The following is a 19,514-nucleotide window of genomic DNA, read 5'->3' on the forward strand; positions in this document are numbered from 1 at the left end:
TAAAGTGGCACATCTGGTAGAGGTTGTTCCTTGGGCGGTGAGAGGATAGGAAAAGGGAAATGTACGACTTCTCGATATTATCCTTCTCATCCATGAGTCTTGCATGGTGGTCAACCATGCAGGCAAGAGAAGGAAGCAGCTGGGCAACCCTTCAGAGATGGTGTAAATGCTTGTCTAAAAAGGGAAGGCTGTGTCCCTGATTTCTGCAGACCAGCTCGACCTCTGGGTCAGCTTCCATTAGAGGAATTGACTCTGCCTTGACCTCTTCTGAAGTGGAGTTAAATTGTTTACTCTAGGACTTGCAAAACCATATGGCTCTGGACTCCTCCTGATTACTGGTGTAGGATCTTGGAGGGGTTCACAAACATCATACCTTCAGTGAACAAAATCTTGCCTTCTTATTCACACTTCAGAATGTTTTCCTTCACTGCAGAACCAAAGAAGGATAAGCCATCTGGAAAGCATTTATAAAAGATACCTTAATGTTGTTCGCAAAGTTACAAAGGCACATGCATGGCATCTCACAGTAATGAGCAAACCTGCTGCATGAGCTGCTCCATTGCTGCATTGTGCATTAGGCGCATGAAGAGATTAGTGATACTTAACATGGTGTCCAATGTAATCTCATGCTACTTTCTAGAATCTGGTGTGAGCAGCTTTTTCAAATATGCTAAAGCCTGTTCTGCTAGAACTCTTTGGAAGTGTATCGTATGAGTGGTATAGTTCAATGTTGTCAAGGTAGAAGTGCTTGAGGCATACACCCACTACCCCATTTTGTCCATTACCCTGGACTCCTTATTGGGTGGATGAACAGAGTTTGACTCTACGGACAGCTTCTTTCTGACAGCCACTTCTACAATCAAGGAATCTACTAAAGGACGTTTAGATCTTTACTGTCTATCCTTGGGGAGGGGATTAAGGATTTTGTTGGGCTTTTTGAAGATGGCGTTTGAAGAGCTGGGCTCCTGCCATGTCCTCCTGGCACCCAAATCCATAAAACTATCTGCAGGAGGGACCATCCTGGAGTTACAGGGTACAGAGCAATAGTTTTCAAAAAGCAGCGCTTGGTCCTGAGAGTTCAGGTCTGTAAGCCAGGTTCCCTCTCCACTGCATCATGTTCAGAATCAAAGAAAATATGGAGTCTTCTGGAGGGGACAAGCAATGGAACCCTCTCTATTACCTGAACTGATGTCTGAAGTGAATGATTCTGTTCAGGAGTCAATGTATTGTTTTTGCATGTCATCTTGGTTGGAAAATCAAGTGGAGGGCAGTCAAGAGTCCTTGGAGGAGTCCAACTGCTGTTGAGCTGCTTTTTTGAAGCTACCTACTCTGCTCTGACCCTGGGTTGTATGATGAGCAGGCTGGGACCCAGATTGCTTGGTGTCAAGGGGTGGAGCAGAGACAAACGAAGTCTGCAATGAAGCTCTTAGAGAAGCTATCATCCTCTCCATGACCTTGAAGGACAAACCAAAGTCTGCAGGAGCCAAGGAAAGTCCCACTCTGAGCCAACTCCATCCATCCAGAGGTACATATAAGCAGCACCAGACAGGTGGGAAAAGGCACAGACATACTGAGGGATTTGAGAACAGTACATTTACCCTTGTAGGGCTAAGACTCCAACCCCATAAAAAAAAAATGAGTAGGTCAATATCAATGCCAATGAAAGTGCCAAAGACTCTGGGTTAAGAGACAGGTCATCCTAAGATTGAGCGGATGCTGAGAATACCTGTGTTGAATCAAATGGATGATGGGGCTCCAGCATGGATGCCTCCATTAGAGCCTGGTACAGAGGTTCAGGGAACTCTCTAGGCTCAATCTATCAGTGCCAAGACATGGATCAGAAAATGAGCAAGACTGGAAAAGGAAGGGTCATCCCAATCCACTCTAGACATTGAGAAGAATGGGAAGACCCCCCTCTCAATCTGCATCTTCAAGAATGCCCTCATAATATGTTCCCAATCCATCTCTTATGAGTTTCTGAAAGACAAAGGACTGGAGAAGAGAAGTAGGAGAAGGTCTGGAAAGGAATCTAGGGAGATCCCTCTGAGAAGATGGACAGCTAATCTGCCCTTTAAGATATGTCTGGTATGACAATAGGTTCCAATCAGGTTGGAGCTGACTGGATCAGCTTTGCTGAAAAGAGATGAGGCATAGCTTTTTTTTTGCCTTGGAACCTCTGCAGCAAAAGAATGGATGGCATTGTCTCTCTCTCTTTCTAGGTTGTGAATCCTTGAATCTTTCTCTATTCTTGTACTTATAATTTGGTTTCTCTTTCTTCTCCTCCATACTTAGCTTGCTATTAGCTGGGACTGGGGGGAGTAAATCCTTTACAATTAGTTTATTCTTTCAGTCTGTTATGGATCGAGGGCCGAAAGGTTTACATATCAAGCAGTTGGCCAAAAGGTACTTAGCCTCCAGGTATGCCATGCAAAGTTCATGGATGTCCTGGGTTAGAATTTAAAAAACTCTTTTCAGAACCTTCCAATGTTATCCAGAGTCACAACTGTACATACCACAATGTCAACAGCAAGGAAGAAAGTACAATACATGTGCGCGCAGATTCACACACGTGTGTGTGTGTGTGTGTGTGTGTGTGTGTGTGTGTGTGTGCGCGCACGCACATACGTACACACAAATATAGAGAGAGAGATTTGCAAGAAAAGGAGGAAACTACGTCACCAGATCAGTAGGTATTCCCCTATGCGATACAAAAGGAAAGAATTAAAGGGGAACTAACTCTGACAGCTAAAGGAGCTCAGAAAACATTCTTACAGCATTTCTTAATATAACAAGAACATTTTGAGAAAAGGTAACAACCCAAGAAAAAACAGAGTACACATCATTTAGCTGCATCAGAGAAGTCCACTTGAGAAGGTGACAAATGAGATCTGATGAGATAAGCTACCCTAGAGAATGATGGCAGAGAAGTTTTAATTGGATCAGACCGACAAGAGACTCAAAGCCCCGCAAGTCAAGTCAGTCAAACTGGATGATTAGGTCACAAATTCCCCAAAAAGCACACATGCAAAGGATTTCTCCAAACTATAAAAATACTTAAAACCAATTTTACAACAATGCTGCACAGAACATTACCAGAATTATCATTCTGTTTGAAAAACAGGGGTAAAGAACTTGCTTTTTTTAAATCAAGGCAGAGAGCTACAATTTTAAGTTTCATTTTTGTACCAAAATCTAAAAATCCAGGTACTCTTTCAGGTAGCAAAATGGGAGTAAAGGGACAGTATACTAAGGTTCCTGGTATTAAATATATAAGGTAGGTCAAATTAAACTTGTAAGAATTACTGCACTTCTCCAACATAACTTGTACTTTGATGCATTTTCTAACATACTTACATATCAAATCATCAAGCAGCTGACATCTGAGGTCAAAATATTCTGTACACTGAGATAAAAGTCTGGAAAAAAAACATTAATTCACAAAGTCAATGAAAATTAAAATTTTCTAAGCAATTTTCATGTAAGCTCAAAGTTACCACCACTGTTTAATGATGCACAGTATTCATCTTAGTCAGCAGTGACTTCATTAGTGTTACAGGAGACGCGCATCTTTTTATAGCATTTGCTTGGTAAGCATCCTATACAATGTTTCCAACTCTCTCAAATCCAAGAAGCTTCAGAAAAACCAAAGGAGATGTATGTGATGGATAAAATCCTTAAGGATACTGACATTTCTGTTAATGAACTCCTTAGCACCCACATCACAGACTTAAGGACTTGTTTAGTCTCATAACAGAAGCCACATCAGCATTGCCTCCAACCTGTGGCACAGCCACACAGATGGACTCTATTCATGTCAACCCACCAAGCCATATAAACTCAAAAAAAAATGCACACTAAAATGGAAATTTTGTAAACTACTTATAGAGCTGCTAAGAAAGCACCATGTCTCCAATAATGAAAATTTCATATGGCTTCCACCAATAAACTGATGATGATGCCCATACTATTATTAACTTAGGAATATATACACACACACACACACACACACACACACACACACACACACACACACACACACACACACACACACACTTTCACTAAATGGAAGAGTTTGAGGGTCTAGGACAATCAAGGAGCAAGAAATTCCATCAAATGCAGCATGATACTCATAAGCAGGATTATGTGTTTTGATAGAAAAACGTTCAGTTTCAAACAAATGGTTATACAATACTATTTTAATCAGTATGTTCACAGCTGTATGTTCAACAATATAAAGTTAAATACAAAAATACTCTGTTGGCATGTTTGCTCTGTTTTCACAAAATGGAAGACAATGAAAAACAATGCTGCTTAATTTGAACCATATAGTCATCCAGTAAGATACAAGAAATGACGTGAAATTACTACACTACAAAAGGAATGGAGCATTTGTGACATTTTACTGCTGCACTCTAAATGGTCCCTTGATAGCAGTCTTCAGTAGCTATTAATGAGGCTACAAATAGATCACATAAACCTGAGAGGAGAATGGTGTAAAGGACAACTAAGGTAATGTAGTTGAAGTAGGAGACCAATAGGAGAAACAAGGACTGTCCTAGGGAAATTTGTCAGGTCTGACTACCTATATGTTAACTGACGGCCTGAAATGTGTAAGATATAAGCATCAAAATACATTTAGGTTCACAGGCTGGTACTAGGCTATCGGCCCTAGGGCCTATACAAGCCTAGCCACAACAATTCCCTGGCTATTTCTTCCCGAAGTATTTACTTCCCTGGACCCCTGTCTAGCAGGGGGACTGACGTGATTCCCGGGGTGAATTATAGGTTCATAGGTTTTAGGTAAGAAGAGAGAAGCAGGGCAAAATGTAATGGAATGGGTTAAAGTATATTTATCAAAAATATATTGACAGTAGAATATAAATGAAACAGTAACAAGATGGGGAAGACAAAAATTACTTCTGTTAAAATTGGGCAAGATGCATCAACTGTTTTTGTAGTGATCTAAAAGGTAATGTGATAAGGACATAATGTATATCCACAGATACAACTACATAAACAAACATACCTATATTTTAAAGGAAATGTCCTGCTAATAACACGTATTCTTCTCCTTTTGGCTACTCCCGTTAGTGGTCGCCACAGTGAATCATTGGTCTGCAGAATGAGTGGCAGTACAGTTTTACGGTGTTGAGTTGCCAGACTGGCACCCAACCTTCCTCAGAAGGCACACACACTCACCTAAGGCCAATCTAGAATGTCCAGTCCACCTACAGCATGTCCCGGGAATGTGGGAGGAAACTGGAGCACCCAGAGGGAACCCATGCGAGCAAAGGGATGACATGCAGACTCCATAGAAAAGGCACTCCAGCCGAGAATCGAAACAAAGAAGCTCTTGCTGTGAGTTGACAATGCTAACCGCTGCACCACTGTGTCACCCTGCTAATAATACACATTAAAGATATAAATAATGTACATGCAATGGAAGTGAAATAAGAAGAAAGTGGTATCAAGATGAAAGTATTGTTTTAATCATCGAGATATTTGGCCAAGAACTGTAGCAGGAAGGTGACTACATTAGTTAGATGCAAATTATAAACACTGACTGCACATACGTGCTTGCATTATGTTTCAAGACCAAAAAGATGACTGAAAACAAACCATACAATAGTAAAATGAGCCTCATGCTGTCACTACTGCTTGTTGCTAGGCACAACAGTTAACCTGCCTTAAATCATGGAAGCAAAGCAGATGTGGATTTCAGAACTGCGTCACCCAAGTAATACAGGGCAATGAAATAACTTATGAAGTATACAATGTTCAAACAAGCTGAAATCAATGTAATTCAAGTAAAAGCCTGTATACACTCTGTTGCCCTGACAGAAAAATTGAAACTGAAAAAAAAAAATGGTATTTGTAAGCAGATTGCAAAAATCAATGGAAATAGCGATGTAATTAGCTAAGTTCAGTAAAGCAGAATATATTTCATCTAAAGTAATTATTTTCTTTTATTAATCGGACAAGTGAACTGGTCTATGGACACTTTTTGGCCAAAACCTAGATCAACTAGTAAAATACACTGAATAAAACAGAGATTATATTATAAACACTGTTGTATGTATATGACTAAAAATAAGCAGAACATAGTCATCAGAGCACACCAGACATCACACACCAGAATGTAAACATTGTTGCAAGTATAAAAAATGTCAAACCAGAAGGTATGCGTAACTTACAAACAGTACCAATGTAAAATACGGACTACTATCAAAAACGCAATATTGTAAAGCACGAACAGTGATGTTACCAACTCACAGTAAGAAGCTGAGATCCCTCATAAAATCCAATCGCCACTGATTCTAAAGACAACCACAAAGCATGCTGCAGCTATGCCAAGAACCTTAATGGCAACACTCAGATCTGCGCTGAGTTACAGCACAATGGCATTAAATATACAGAACCAACTGATATTGCCAAGATCCTAGCAGATAGGTTCAGTGCTAACTTCACCCCCCTCTCACCCCCTAAAGGGCTCATCTCTATACTGGAAGAATGCAAAGTTCCTGTAATCACGGCTGCACAGGTAAAAACCACACTCTCCAAAGCCAAGAACACAGCATCCATGGGACCTGACAACATCCCAAGCTGCATCCTACATGGACTACAGAATGAACTGGCACCCCACCTAAGCACCATGTTCAATCATAGCCTCACCTCAGGCTTCGTGCCCACTGAATGGCATACAGCGACATTAATCCCACTCCACAAAGGGGGAGCCACCACGGATCCTGGGAACTACCACCTCATTAGCCTAACGAACCTGGTCTGCAAGGCCATGGAACGTATCATCATGGAACTTATAAACAAAGACATTGGTAATCTCCAAACTCTGGACCACACCCAGTTCGGGTTTGTAAAAGGCAGATCATGTCTTCTTGGACTTTTCTGAAGCAGTCATCAAAGCCATAGATGAGGGTAAGGTGGTTCACACAGCCTATCTAGATCTCACCAAGGCTTTTGACACCATCCCCCACTCTGGAATTATAGGTAAACTCACTAAACTAGGTCTAAATCCCTATGTCACAAGATGGGTTGCCAACTGGCTCACAAGCAGAACTCGCACTGTAAAAGTAGCAAACTCCAAATCTGACTTCAGACCAGTGACAAGTGGAGTATCACAGGGTTCAGTCCTGGGTCCTCTCCTGTTTGGTACCTACTTTTCTGAAGTACAGGCTAACAGAGAAGGTCTTTGGCTAACAATGTTTGCAGATGACTGCAAACACGGAACCATAACTGAAACTCCTAATGATGTGGACATCCTACAAAAAGGCCTCACTGAGACAGATACCTGGTGTCAAAGCCATGGCCTTTAGCTCAATGCCAAAAAGTGCATTGTCATCCCCTTTGGTAAAAACTCTGTACCCATGAGGTACCACATAGGTGGTAGTCTACTTAACAGCGAAAGTCTAATGAGACCTTGGGACACAGATGGACAGTAGTCTCTCCTTTGATAACCACATTGGCACAGTAGTCAGGAAACCCTTCTATGTGGCACACCTCCTCACAAAAGGTTTCTCATCCAGGAAAAAAAAAGAGGTCATTGTTTGCCCTCTACTCATCAGACCCATTATAGAGTACAATGGCTCTTTTGGTATGTAGCTCACAATACATCTACAACAACTGGAAAGGCCGCAGAAATACCTCACAAAGAGGATTACTGGCCTCAAACAGATGCCCTACACAGACCGTCTCAAAAAACTCCAGCTTTACTCCATCACATATCGCATACTCAGGGGCGATCTCTGCCTAACATACAAAGCTATGTCAAACCCAGAGCTGTTGGACATGCTCCACTTAAAGAAATCCCAGTCCCTCCAAGTTACACATTCTACGGACATAAACCTTCTCACCACAATAGAGAGAACATGCTGGAGGGATAGATTCCTGTCCCAGAGACTTCCCATACTCTGGAACAAACTACCTATCTATATCAAACAAAGCTCACTAGCATTTTTAAAGGAAAATCTTGATGATTGGGTGGGAAATAGGAAATTCACACCGGGGATCACCTCTGTGGCTCTGCTCGACAAGGGCACAGGAAAATAATTTTGTTGGGTGGTGAAAACCAGGGTACCTTTTTGGCTAGGCTTGTACAGGCCCTAGGGCCGATAGCCTAGTACCTACCTATGAACCTATGCTTGACTCATGAATATTATGTAGGTCCAAAGGTCAACACAGCAACATCAACAACAGTTCGTCGATATTAATCTTGACAGTTGCCGTTGCCAACCATGCTTCGTGTCCCTGCCTTGTGTACATCCTTATGAACTGCCAGACACTTGTACGATGACATTCTGAATGTTGCTCCGACCATGTTTGAGGAGGTGCCTGTCATGTAGCTGACTTTCTGCCTTTTGATTGTAAACGGTAAAATACAGCAGTTATTATATGGAACTCATGTTAAATATACTGACATTAGTAGAGTTGTCCAGACAAAACCACTTCAGCTAGAAGATCTAGACTTTCAGATAAAATCACTTTAGCTAGCTGATCTAGGAGACTCACAAGATGGGACATCAGACTAACACTAGCAGTAAAACAGTGACTTTGTGTGGATGCTACCTTATTTAGAAAGGGATACAGTGATATGAATTTCCCTAACTTCCAAAAATTCACACAAGACACAGTCAAGTACATTTTCATAAAATTCAGACCGAAAACATGTCATGTACTATTAGTATCTTTCACTATTTTTAAACCCGAAATGAACACACTGCACCTCATCTGTGCCTTCAAATTTCAACAGGTTACTTGCATCTGCATAACAACAACAGGATGACTAGATGCTACAGTTTAACTACATGCAACACTTTAATGGAAAAATATATCCTGAAATTTAAATTGAACTATACTAAAATAAAGCAAGTCAAACTACATTTATCATATACACAGTCTTATTGCTAAGACTGATGGGAGCTGCCCTCATTGTGAGATAGATTAAGAGCTTCTGGACCTGCTGATTTTTGGAACAAAGCTCATGAAAGTATATTTTTAAGTTTCCACTTAAATCCCGTTTTTGCCATTTTAAACCACTTTTCAATATTTTACTGCTTTCTACATTTTCTCATTTAATCTCATTTAATATGACTGGTCAGGTGTAGGGGCCCATCTTGGGATACAGTGTTAATTACTTTAAGTGAGAAATGGATTAATTGCTGCATGTCCAAAGTAGTTGTGAGCACTCTGGCTTCAGGTTTCACTTATTCTCTACTAGCTAAAACTGCACAGAAAGCACAGTTGTGTACACTTACCGTAAATGTAGATGTCCGAGTGTATTCACTGTTGCAGTCATTACATTTGGGTTATCTGCTTGCAGTTAGCCCTCAGTCGGCCTGATTATCACAGTCTTGGGTCCTGCGCCAGTTGCGGTCTCATCTTCCATGACGTCAGGTAGTCAGGGGTATAAAGCATGCAGCCGGCGCCATTACAACGGTTTTTCTTGCCCCAGATGTCAGATGCCCCCATAATGGGAAGCAATTATATACAAGGTTACACCTCCAACAAAAAGCAAATACAACAGAAAGCTTTAAGTATAGTAAACAAGAAGAGAGGTATAGTCAATAGAAGTCAGGGGGCTGGAGGGAGGGTAATCAGGACTAAAACAGTGAATACACTCGAAAATCTACATTTATGGTAAGTGTACACAACTGTACTATGTTCTTCGTGTTTCACTGCTGCAGTCATTACATTTGGGTAGATTCCCAAAGCTAAGGAAGGGAGGAGGCAATTAGAGAGCATTAGGACCAGCTTTTAAGCCCTGCAAGTCTGCAGTGGCAAAACCAGCTCTGGATTTAGAAAAAATTGGCAAGTGGTAATGCTTGGTGAAGGTATGTACAGAACTCCAGGTAGCAGCTTCTAGGATGTCCATGGTAGGAACACCTCTGAGAAAGGCTGTAGAAATAGATGCAGCCCTGGTGGAATGGGGTCTTATCCCCTGTGGGGTAGGTTTTCCATGGTGCTTATAGCAGAAATAAATGCAACTGCCTATCCACTTAGAAATGGCCTTCCCCTCTGCCCCTGCAGCAAATGCAACCAGCAGCTGTTCAGATTTCCTGAGAGGCTTAGTCCTGTCCAAGTAAAATCTAAGTTGTCTATGCACGTCCAAGGAGTGCTGTATTCGTTAACCCTTTGTTCTGTGGATTAGAAAAGAAGGTTGGCAAATGAATGGACTGATTAAGGGCCACACTGGATACCACCTTGGGCATAAAGGAAGGATTGGTCCTGAGGGACACCCGCATGAAAGATGATGAAAGGCTCCACTGCCATGAGGGCCTGTAATTCAGATACCATCCTTGCTGAAGTGATGGCTAGAAGGAATGCCGTTTTCCAAAAAAGGAATTTCAATTCTGCAGTTGCAGCTGGCTCAAAGGGAGGTAGAGTGAGCTTTTCCAATACAAAGTTGAGGTCCCAGTCTGGAGTAGGGGCTCTCCTGGGTGGTTTTAAATTTTGGCCCCTCTGAGGAATTGCTTCAGCAGTGGGTGAGAGAAGAGGGGTGGGCTCCGTATTATAATGTGCTGAAATGGCCGAGGCATGAACTTTAATAGAAGAGAATGAAAGGACCTTGTGAAGCATCTCTGTTAAGTATTGCAGAATATGCGGTAAATTGGGCACTGTTGTGCCCATCCCCTGAGTTTGGCTCCAGGAACAGAATCTTTTCCACTTTTTAGCATAGGATTTTCTAGTACTAGGCCTCCTTGCCTCCAGAATGACATCCAGTACTTGCTTACTGAGGTATGGTAATGGAGAGCTCAGGTAATTAGCCAGGCTGCAAGGTTCAGGGTTTGACAATGGGGGTGCAGAATCTGGCCCTCCTGCTGGGACACCAGGGAAGGGGTCTGAGGCAGGTGCCATGGTTCCAGCAGTGACACACTGCGCAAGAGGGAGTACCATTGTTGGTGTGGCCAGTCTGGTGCAATGAGTATTGTCCTTGCTTTGTCCTGTTTGATCTTTAGTAGAACTTTTGAGAGGAGAGGCAGAGGGGGAAAGGCATAAACTGAGAGGTTTTTTCAGGTGAAGGACAGGGCATCCACTTTCCAAGCTTGTCTGTGAGGAGTCCTGGTGCAGAATTTGTCCAATTGGTAGTTCTGAGGGGAGGCAAACAGGTCTATCTCGGGGCTCTCCCATTTATTTCTCAAGATGTTGAATATCTTTGGTTCCAGTTTCCACTTGTGTGGGTCCATGAGATTTCTGCTTAGATCGTCTGCCAGTGTATTTAGCTTGCCTGGCAGGAACTGAGCTTGCAGGTGCACGTGGTAGCTCAAGGCTATGTTCCATACAGCCATGACTAGTCTGCAGAGAGGGTATGAGTGGGTTCCCCCCTGCTAGTTTATGTACCACATAAGAGTGGTGTTGCCCGTCTTTACCAATAATTGTCATGGAAGAATATGGTCCTTGAAGGCTGTCAGAGAATTCTGTACAGCTAACATTTCTTTTTGATTGATATGCAGGTGCATTTGACTAGGGTTCCATATGCACTGCACTGCCCTGCCAAGTGAGCCCCCCATACATAGTCTGATGCATCTGTTGTTAGGGTTTGGGCGGCAGGGGGTAGAGTGAATGGCAGTCCCTTGTTGTGGTGGCAGGCCTCTGCCCACCAAAGGAACTCTCTCTTTATACAAGGAATGGTAGGAATCATTGATTCCAGGCCTTGAGAATGTTGACACCATAGGCTTTTTAGATGCCACTGTAGTTGCCTCATATGCAGTCTTGCATATGGAATTAGCAGAATGCAAGAGGCCATGAACCCCAGGGCTTGCAGTATTTCTACTGCAGATAGCTGGGTCTTTGTGGCCAGTAGTTTGAAGCAGGCTGTCGAACTTATTTCTCTGGCGTGAGGTAGGCCATCTGGGAAATTGTATTCAAGCTTGCTCCCAGGAATACAATTTGTTGGCAGGGTACTAGGTGTGATTTCTTTTCGTTTATGGTGTACCCCAGTGAGGTCAGCAGTTTCTTTACAAATGCCAGATGATTTAATAGTATGGCCTGGCTTTCTGCCTGAATTAGACAATCGTCCAGGTATGGGTATATTTGAATATTTCTTTGCCTGCAGAATGCAATGACTGGAGCTAGGGACTTTGTGAATACCCTGGGCGCAGTAGACAAGCCAAAGGGCAGTGCAGAGAACTGCTAGTGCATGTAGCCTGCTCTGAAGTGTAGGTATTTTCTGCAAGATTCCCTTACTGGGATGTGCAGGTAAGCTTCCTTTAAATCCAATGTTGCCAACCAGGCATTTTTGCCTAGCATGGAAAGCAGCTGATGAAGAGTTAGCATTTTGAATTTTGGGATTACCAAAAAGGTGTTTAGGATAGAGAAGTCCAGGATAGGACGCCAGGAATTGTCTTCGCTGGGTACCAGGAAAAGTCTTGAATAAAAACTTTGCCCCCATTACTTTTCTGGGACAGGCTGAATAGCCATGATACTTTGAAGAAATAGAACCTGCTTTTGAGCCTCTGCCCACTGATTTGGGGGTAGGTCTGGCCATCCACTTGAGGTTGGTAAGGAGTAAAAGTTGAATCTGTATCCTTGGGAAACTATATTTAAAACCCATTTGTCTTGGGTAATGAGTTCCCAGTTTTTTGCATGCAGGGCGATATTTCCCCCTAAAGGAACAGTCAGTTGAGCAGGGCTTGGAAGGTTTAAGGTTAAGTCATTGTGACAGTTTACAACAGGGGGGTGTCTTACTACTACCAGCTTTGGAAGTGGGAGCCCCCCACTGCTTAGGCTTGGGAGTACCTTGAGACTGAAGCCTGGGTGGTCTGCTGGTCCTGGGTTTGGATTGAGAAGGCCTGGAAGAGACAAGAAATCCTTAGAAGGCCAGCGCCTACTAAATCTGTGAGGCTGTACTTGCATGAAATATTTAACAGTTTGCCTAGATTTAGCTTTTTCCTTCACATTTTAAAGTACTACTTCTGCTTTGTTGCCAAACAGGCGGTCTTGGTTTAATGGAGCATCCAGTAATTTAGCTTTAACATGATCTGGCAAAGTTTGCTACTTAAGCCAAGCATGCCTTCTAAGTACAGACCCAGTGACAGCAGCCCTGCAAGATGCCTCTCAGGAATCAAAACCACACTGCAAAGTATGTTTACCAACTTGGTCAGCAGAATGCATTGAATCCTGTAATTCTTTATTTTCAGCACAGTCAGGAATCAACATCATTTTCTGTTTAATTAATCTAATAATATGCTGCTGATACTTTAACATATGAAACTGGCAGTTTAAGGCACTAATGGCCAAAGTAGCAGAAGTGTATACCTTCTTACCCCATCTGTCCAGGGCCCTGGAATCTCTATCAGAGGGGGTAGGGTTTTTGGCAGTAGTAGCCTTAACACCTTTGGGTCCCAGTGAAATGGTCTCTGGATCCGCAGTACGATTCTTAAAGAAACTTGTGAGAGTCAGGTACTCTGTAATACCTGTCAGGTTTCCTGGGATCTGGAGGTAAAGTGTCTGGGGCCAGGCTAGATTCCAAGAAGGCATCATCTACAATGTCCAGTAATGGAAGGATAGCTAAAGGCCTGTGTTGAGGTAAGAGTAAGAATTCCCTAAGCCTCTTTTTGGAGTCAATGTAATCCTGGCTTTTCCAGCGGAAATGCTCACTAAGAGTACGCAAAGTTTCACAAAAAGAGAAATCTTCTGGAGGGGAAGCAGAGGGAATGGAGTCCTCCGCATCAGAATCCTCATAGGTAGATGAGGGTAAATCCTGGTCATCAGAAGAAACAGAAATTTCAGAATCCTGATCAGAAGAATTAGAAGGAAAATCATTTCTAGGTCTCTTAGAGGGAGAAGAGTGGCTTCCCCTGATTAGAGTAATAAGGTCTTCAGCCATTCTTATCATTTTTTTTTAGCCATAGGGGCCTGACCATGCTGTCTGGGTGTCGGTTTTCTAGGCGTGAATCAAGTTATAGGCCTTGAAGAAGAAGACGGCGGTTTGATATGCAAGTCAGTAGGCCTGAGTAAACCCTCAGAAGACAGTGCCTGCACAGCGGCTCCGGACCTATCCAAGGTAGAGACAGCCGTAGGTTCCATAGTTGAAGAAGCATTTTGCGGCATATCGGACTGCGAATGGATCTCAATAGAGGCCTGCGAATCTGAAGTAGCAGGTATCAGGGGCTGCAAAAGTGCCTCACTGAATACCGGCGAACTGATGACTAGCTTATCAGAAGCGTCGTCGGCATCTTTGGACCTATGCGGTCGGTCTCTGTCTTTATCTTTACATTTTTTTGGAATGTCGGTAGTCGGATGGCTTACTGAAGCCATTTCTGGATAATTGAACCGAGTACCAAAATAGTTAGATGTGAAAATGAAGACAACGAATAGTTTGCAGACTGAATAAGGCACAAAACCAACAGTGAGGGAAGTTGTGGTCTGGGCCTAAGCAAGGAATGCAGTACGGATGAAAATCTTTATGAGGTAATTTGCTTTCCACAAATAATACAATTGTTAACTTTTACTGACATCAGTTTAGAGCAAGAAAAAGGATCCCCAAGGGGGTACTTAGCTTTGTTGAAGACTTCGGATCTGAAACTTGATAACGAAAATTTCAGGAGTCGGCCGACCAGCACTTGCAAACTGCTTCTGCTTCGGGCACCGCACGGCAAGAAAGACTGATGTAATGGCATCGGCTGCATGCTTTATACCCTTGACTACCTGACGTCATGGAAGATGAGACAGCAACCAATGCAGGACCCAAAACTTTGACAATCAGGCTGACTGAGGGCTACCTGCAAGCAGATAACCCAAATGTAATGACTGCAACAGTGAAACACGAAGAACATCTGTACTCAATGTGAGATTAGAGAAGAGCTACTGTACCTGCTGACTTTCAAAAAAAGCTCAGTAAACTAAATTTTAGTTCTTGCTCATAAATTGCCTAACTGTTTTTGCCATTTTAAGCTGCTTGTTGCCATTTTAAAATCTTTTCTGCATTTTGTACATTAATCTGTTTGGCCAGGTGTATATGCCATTTTGGGACAGAGTGGTGGTTACTTTATGAGAAGTGGACTAAATGATGCATTTATACAGAGCTTCCTTGTGGCTGGCTTGGACACCTGTGACTACAAGATTTGGCATTTGGCCTGCTTCTAAAACTATCAGGACCTACAAAGCTGATGTAAGGTTTTTTTTTTGCACTTGCTCTGTTTCTGTGCTGCACTTATTTATTTAGTTGAATTTATCATGATTTTCAGCATGCACTTGTTAAAGAAACTCCACCAGTTTGTTACTGCACTGTTCTTAGGTTGTTTTAACAGTATTCTGATAGTTTCTGATACTGCAAAAACTATTCTGAGTTTGCCAAAGTTCTCCTGTGCCTGCCAAAATATTTCTAAATTTTGCAAAGTTTTTGTGTGTTGTGAACATTTCTCGAGGTTAGTGAACTTATTTCCAAGGATTCCTGATATTGCAGGAATTCTGACCTCTGTTGTAAAGCATTTATCTGATTGGCCTGATGGTTTAACTGTGTATACGTCTTCCATCCTGCTTGTATAAAAGCTTTGGGTTTGTGCATCATGCAAATGCAGCTCCCCGTGCTTGCATATTAGCAAACCTCTCCAGTTTAAATTCTTCTATAGGAAATGCTCTCCATAGTCTTCCATTGTTCACAGCTGCTCCAAGAGCTGCCAATTTGTGCAGAGGGTGGTACCCACTGCAGGTCATCTACCTCCACTCCTTCCCATCTAGAAATTGATTTTTCTCGTCTGAAATAGCACAGGCTAGATCCAGACCTGCTGAATCTAGACTGCTTGTCATCACTGTGTTCTTAAACAAGCCATCTTACATAAAGAGGGCCTCCTTGCACCCTTCTGGCAGGTGTGTGTAGCTCAGTACCCATCTCAGTTTGCACTGCTGCAGAAAGGCTCAGTTTAGGGCTTTCCATTGGTAGTTGTGTTAAAAAATATTTAAATTTGCCTGTATACAAGCCTTGCTTTTGCTCGCATTTGTGTTCAGTTTACCACAGCTGCTCAATGTTCGGTAACTTTAGTTAGAGGTCTAGAGTGCATCTGTACTGAAAAAAGTACAGTTTTGTACCTACCATAAATGTAGATGTTCGAAGATCCACATTGCTGCAGTCCTTACATATGGGTAGTCCGCTGTCCTCGGTCGGCCCGAATACCAAAGTATTAGGCTGACGTCGGTCATGGGCGCTCAGCTCTGACATCAGAGCGTCAGGGTATTAAAGCGCATGACCGACGTCATATCCTCAGTCTTTTCTTGCCCCAGATGTCAGAAGGCCCTAAAAAGAAAGGCCACAGCCAAAAATAGAATACTTCCCAAAAGGCATGTACAAATAACAGCTACCACCCCAACCATACAACCATTCCAAACTACAGAGAGGAAGGAGGGAGGGTTGGACTGCAGCAATGTGGATCTTCAACATCTACATTTATGGTAGGTACAAAACTGTACTATGTTCTTCATCTCACATTGCTGCAGTCCTTACATATGGGTAGAATCCCAAAGCAGAGGTAAAGGGAGGCTGGCAAAATCATAAAGCATTGGGAGCTGCCAAAATGCCCTGTAAGATTGCAGTGGCAAATCCAGCCCTAGATTTGGAATAAAGAGGAAGGTGGTAATGTTTAGAAAAGTATGCACTGAACTCCAAGTAGCTGCTTCCAAAATGTCTTTAGTAGCTACTCCTTTAAAAAGCTGTAGAAGTGGCAGTAGCCCTAGTGGAGTGAGGTCTGATTCCAGCCGGAATCTCCTTACCATGATGAGAATAACAAAAAGCAATACAAAAGCCAATCCACTTAGAAATAGTTTGTTTTGAAACAGGTTTCCCTGAGAACCCAAAGCAAAAGAAACAAACAACTGCTGAGACTGTCTGAACCCTTTAGTCCTGCTCAAATAATAACGCAACTGCCTGTGAATATCCAAAGTGTGCAGAATTTTCCCTTTATTTTGGGGATCTGCATAAAAGTAGGCAAATGAATTGATTGGTTCAAGGCCACATTCGAAACCACTTTAGGCATAAAAGTAGGATTAGTACGCAGAGATACCCTATCCTTATGAAAAATTAGGAAGGGTTCAACTGCCATAAGAGCCTGTAATTCAGAAACCCTTCTAGCAGACGTAATGGCCAACAAAAAAGCAGTCTTCCAAGACAAAAACGTTAACTCAGCAGTAGCTGCAGGTTCAAAAGGAGGTAAAGTAAGTTTTTCCAACACAAAATTGAGATCCCAGGCAGGAGTAGGAGCTCTACGTGGGGGTCTTATGTTCTTTGCCCCTCTAAGAAATTGTTTAAACAATGGATGAGAGAATAATGGAGGGTCACAGTCATAGTGAGCAGAAATGGCTGCAGCATGAACTTTAATAGAGGAGAAAGACAAACCCTTGTCTAATAATTCTGTAAGATATTGAAGAGAAACACTTAAATCAGGCCTGGAAACATCAAAGCCCTTTGTTTTGCTCCAAATTAAAAATCTCCTCCATTTATCAGCATAAACTTTCCTTGTACTAGGCCTTCTGGCCTCCAAAATAACATTCAAAACTTGTTGTGGAAGCTGCGACCCTCCAGGTTCTAGAACAGAATATGCCAGGCTGTTAGATGCAGGGACTGAATCCTGACATTGAGGAAATGATTGCCCTCCTGTGACAACAGGTGCGGAATCAAGGCAAAGGCCATGGAGGCTCCGTACTAAACTCCTCAGCAGAGGGTACCAGTGCTGTCGAGGCCAATCTGGAGCTATTAGAATCATGGAGGGCTTGTCTTGTCTGACCTTTAAGAGTACCTTGGGGAGGAGAGGCAGAGGCAGAAAGGCATAGACGTGAAGATTGCTCCAACTGAATGATAGAGCATCCACTTTCCAAGCTGTGGGATGAAACATTTTTGTGCAAAACTGTGGCAACTGGAAATTTAGTGGAGAAGCGAACAGATCTATGTCTGGAGTTCCCCATATCACTGTCAATTTTCGAAATACATGAGGATCCAATTTCCTCGTGGGGATCCACTATCTGTCTGCTCAAAACATCTGCTAAGGAGTTCTGTGCTCCTGGTAGAAACCTTGCCTGAAGATTGAGGTGTAAACTGAGAGCAGTCTCCCACAAAATCATTGCTTGCCTGCAAAGAGGTATAATGGGTTCCCCCTTGCTTGTTGATGTACCACATGACAGTTGTGTTGTCTGTTTGAATCAACACTTGCCCTGGGTGAAGTAAATCCTTGAAAGCCATCAATGCAAATTGGACTGCTAACATCTCCTTCAAGTTGATATGTAAATGTTGAAGTCTGGCAGGCCACGTGTCTTGAACCCATTTTCCATTGAGGTGTGCTCCCAAGCCTTGTCCGAGGCATCTGTCGTTAAAATCTGACTCGCCTCTGGTCGGGTCACAGAGAGTCCCTTGTTTAGGTGACATTCCTGAGCCCACCACAAAAATTCCTTTTGAATGCAAGGTATTATTTGAATGACAGTGTCCAGATCTTGGCAGTGTTGTGTCCATACATTTTTGAGATACCATTGTAGCTTCCTCATATGCAGTTTGGCATTGGGAAGCACCAGAATACAAGATGCCATGAACCCCAAGGCTTGAAGGACTGTCCTTGCAGTCAGCCTGGACCGTAGAGACAATTGATGGAAGTAAAGAGAAAGGTTCTTTTGCTTGTCCGGGGTCAAAAAGCCATCTGGGAAGCTGTATTCAGTCTCACACCCAGAAAGCACATTTCCTGAGAGGGTACTAGACTGGACTTTGTTGCGCTCACAGAATACCCTAGGCACCTTAACACTGCCATCACATACTGTAGATGATGAAGAAGTTCGTACTTGTCTTGAGCAAGAATCAGGCAATCGTCCAAATAAGGATAAATCTGTATTCCTCTTAACCGTAAGAAGGCTATCACTGGAGCCAGAACCTTTGTGAACACCCTGGGCAGTAGATAAGCCAAAGGGCAATGCAGAGAACTGATAATGTAAAGTCCCAGCCAACGCAGGTACCTCCTGCAACTGGGCCTGATAGGAACATGAAGATAAGCCTCTTTGAGATCCAGAGTTACCATCCAGTGATCTTTGCCCAACAGAGGTAGAAGTTGTTGCAACGTCAACATTTTGAATTTTGGAATGTCTAGGTATGTGTTGAGGATAGACAAATCCAAAATCGGCCTCCAAGTGTTCCTTTCTTTGGTACTAGAAACAGGCGAGAATAAAATCCTAGGCCCACTTCTGACAGAGGGACCTGCTGTATAGCCCCATTTGAAGAAGTAAAGAAATCTGCTTGGGAGCCTCTACGCTTTGCTGAGGAGGAACGCATGGCATGCCTTTGAAAGGAGGCAATGTATGGAAATAAAACTTGTAGCCTCGGTCTATAATGTCCAACACCCATTTGTCCTGGGTGACTAAAAGCCAGTTTTGCTTGAAGAGTGCCAACTTTCCTCCCAAAGGAGCTGCCAGACAGGAAGCATCTGGCAGCTGAAAATGCAGGTCATTGGGCCTGTTTACGAAAGGACTGGCCCCTGCCCTCACCTGTAGATTGTGCAGGTGAACTCCACGTTCTAGGCCTGAAAGTACTCTGA

General features: G+C 42.9%; 1 protein-coding gene across 1 annotated transcript in view; it reads right to left on the bottom strand.

Moving 5' to 3' along the window:
- The window catches only part of USP24 (ubiquitin specific peptidase 24), a 4,679,666-nt gene that overhangs the window by 1,873,451 nt on the left and 2,786,701 nt on the right, over nucleotides 1–19,514 (bottom strand). Inside the window, exon 38 of the mRNA XM_044085508.1 lies at nucleotides 3,355–3,416. Coding sequence (XP_043941443.1) covers nucleotides 3,355–3,416 — 62 coding nt within the window. The remainder of the gene's footprint in view (nucleotides 1–3,354; nucleotides 3,417–19,514) is intronic.

This window comes from Protopterus annectens, chromosome 10.part0 (assembly GCF_019279795.1).
Source record: "Protopterus annectens isolate FY-2018-M chromosome 10.part0, PAN1.0, whole genome shotgun sequence".
Classification (NCBI taxonomy): domain Eukaryota; kingdom Metazoa; phylum Chordata; order Ceratodontiformes; family Protopteridae; genus Protopterus; species Protopterus annectens.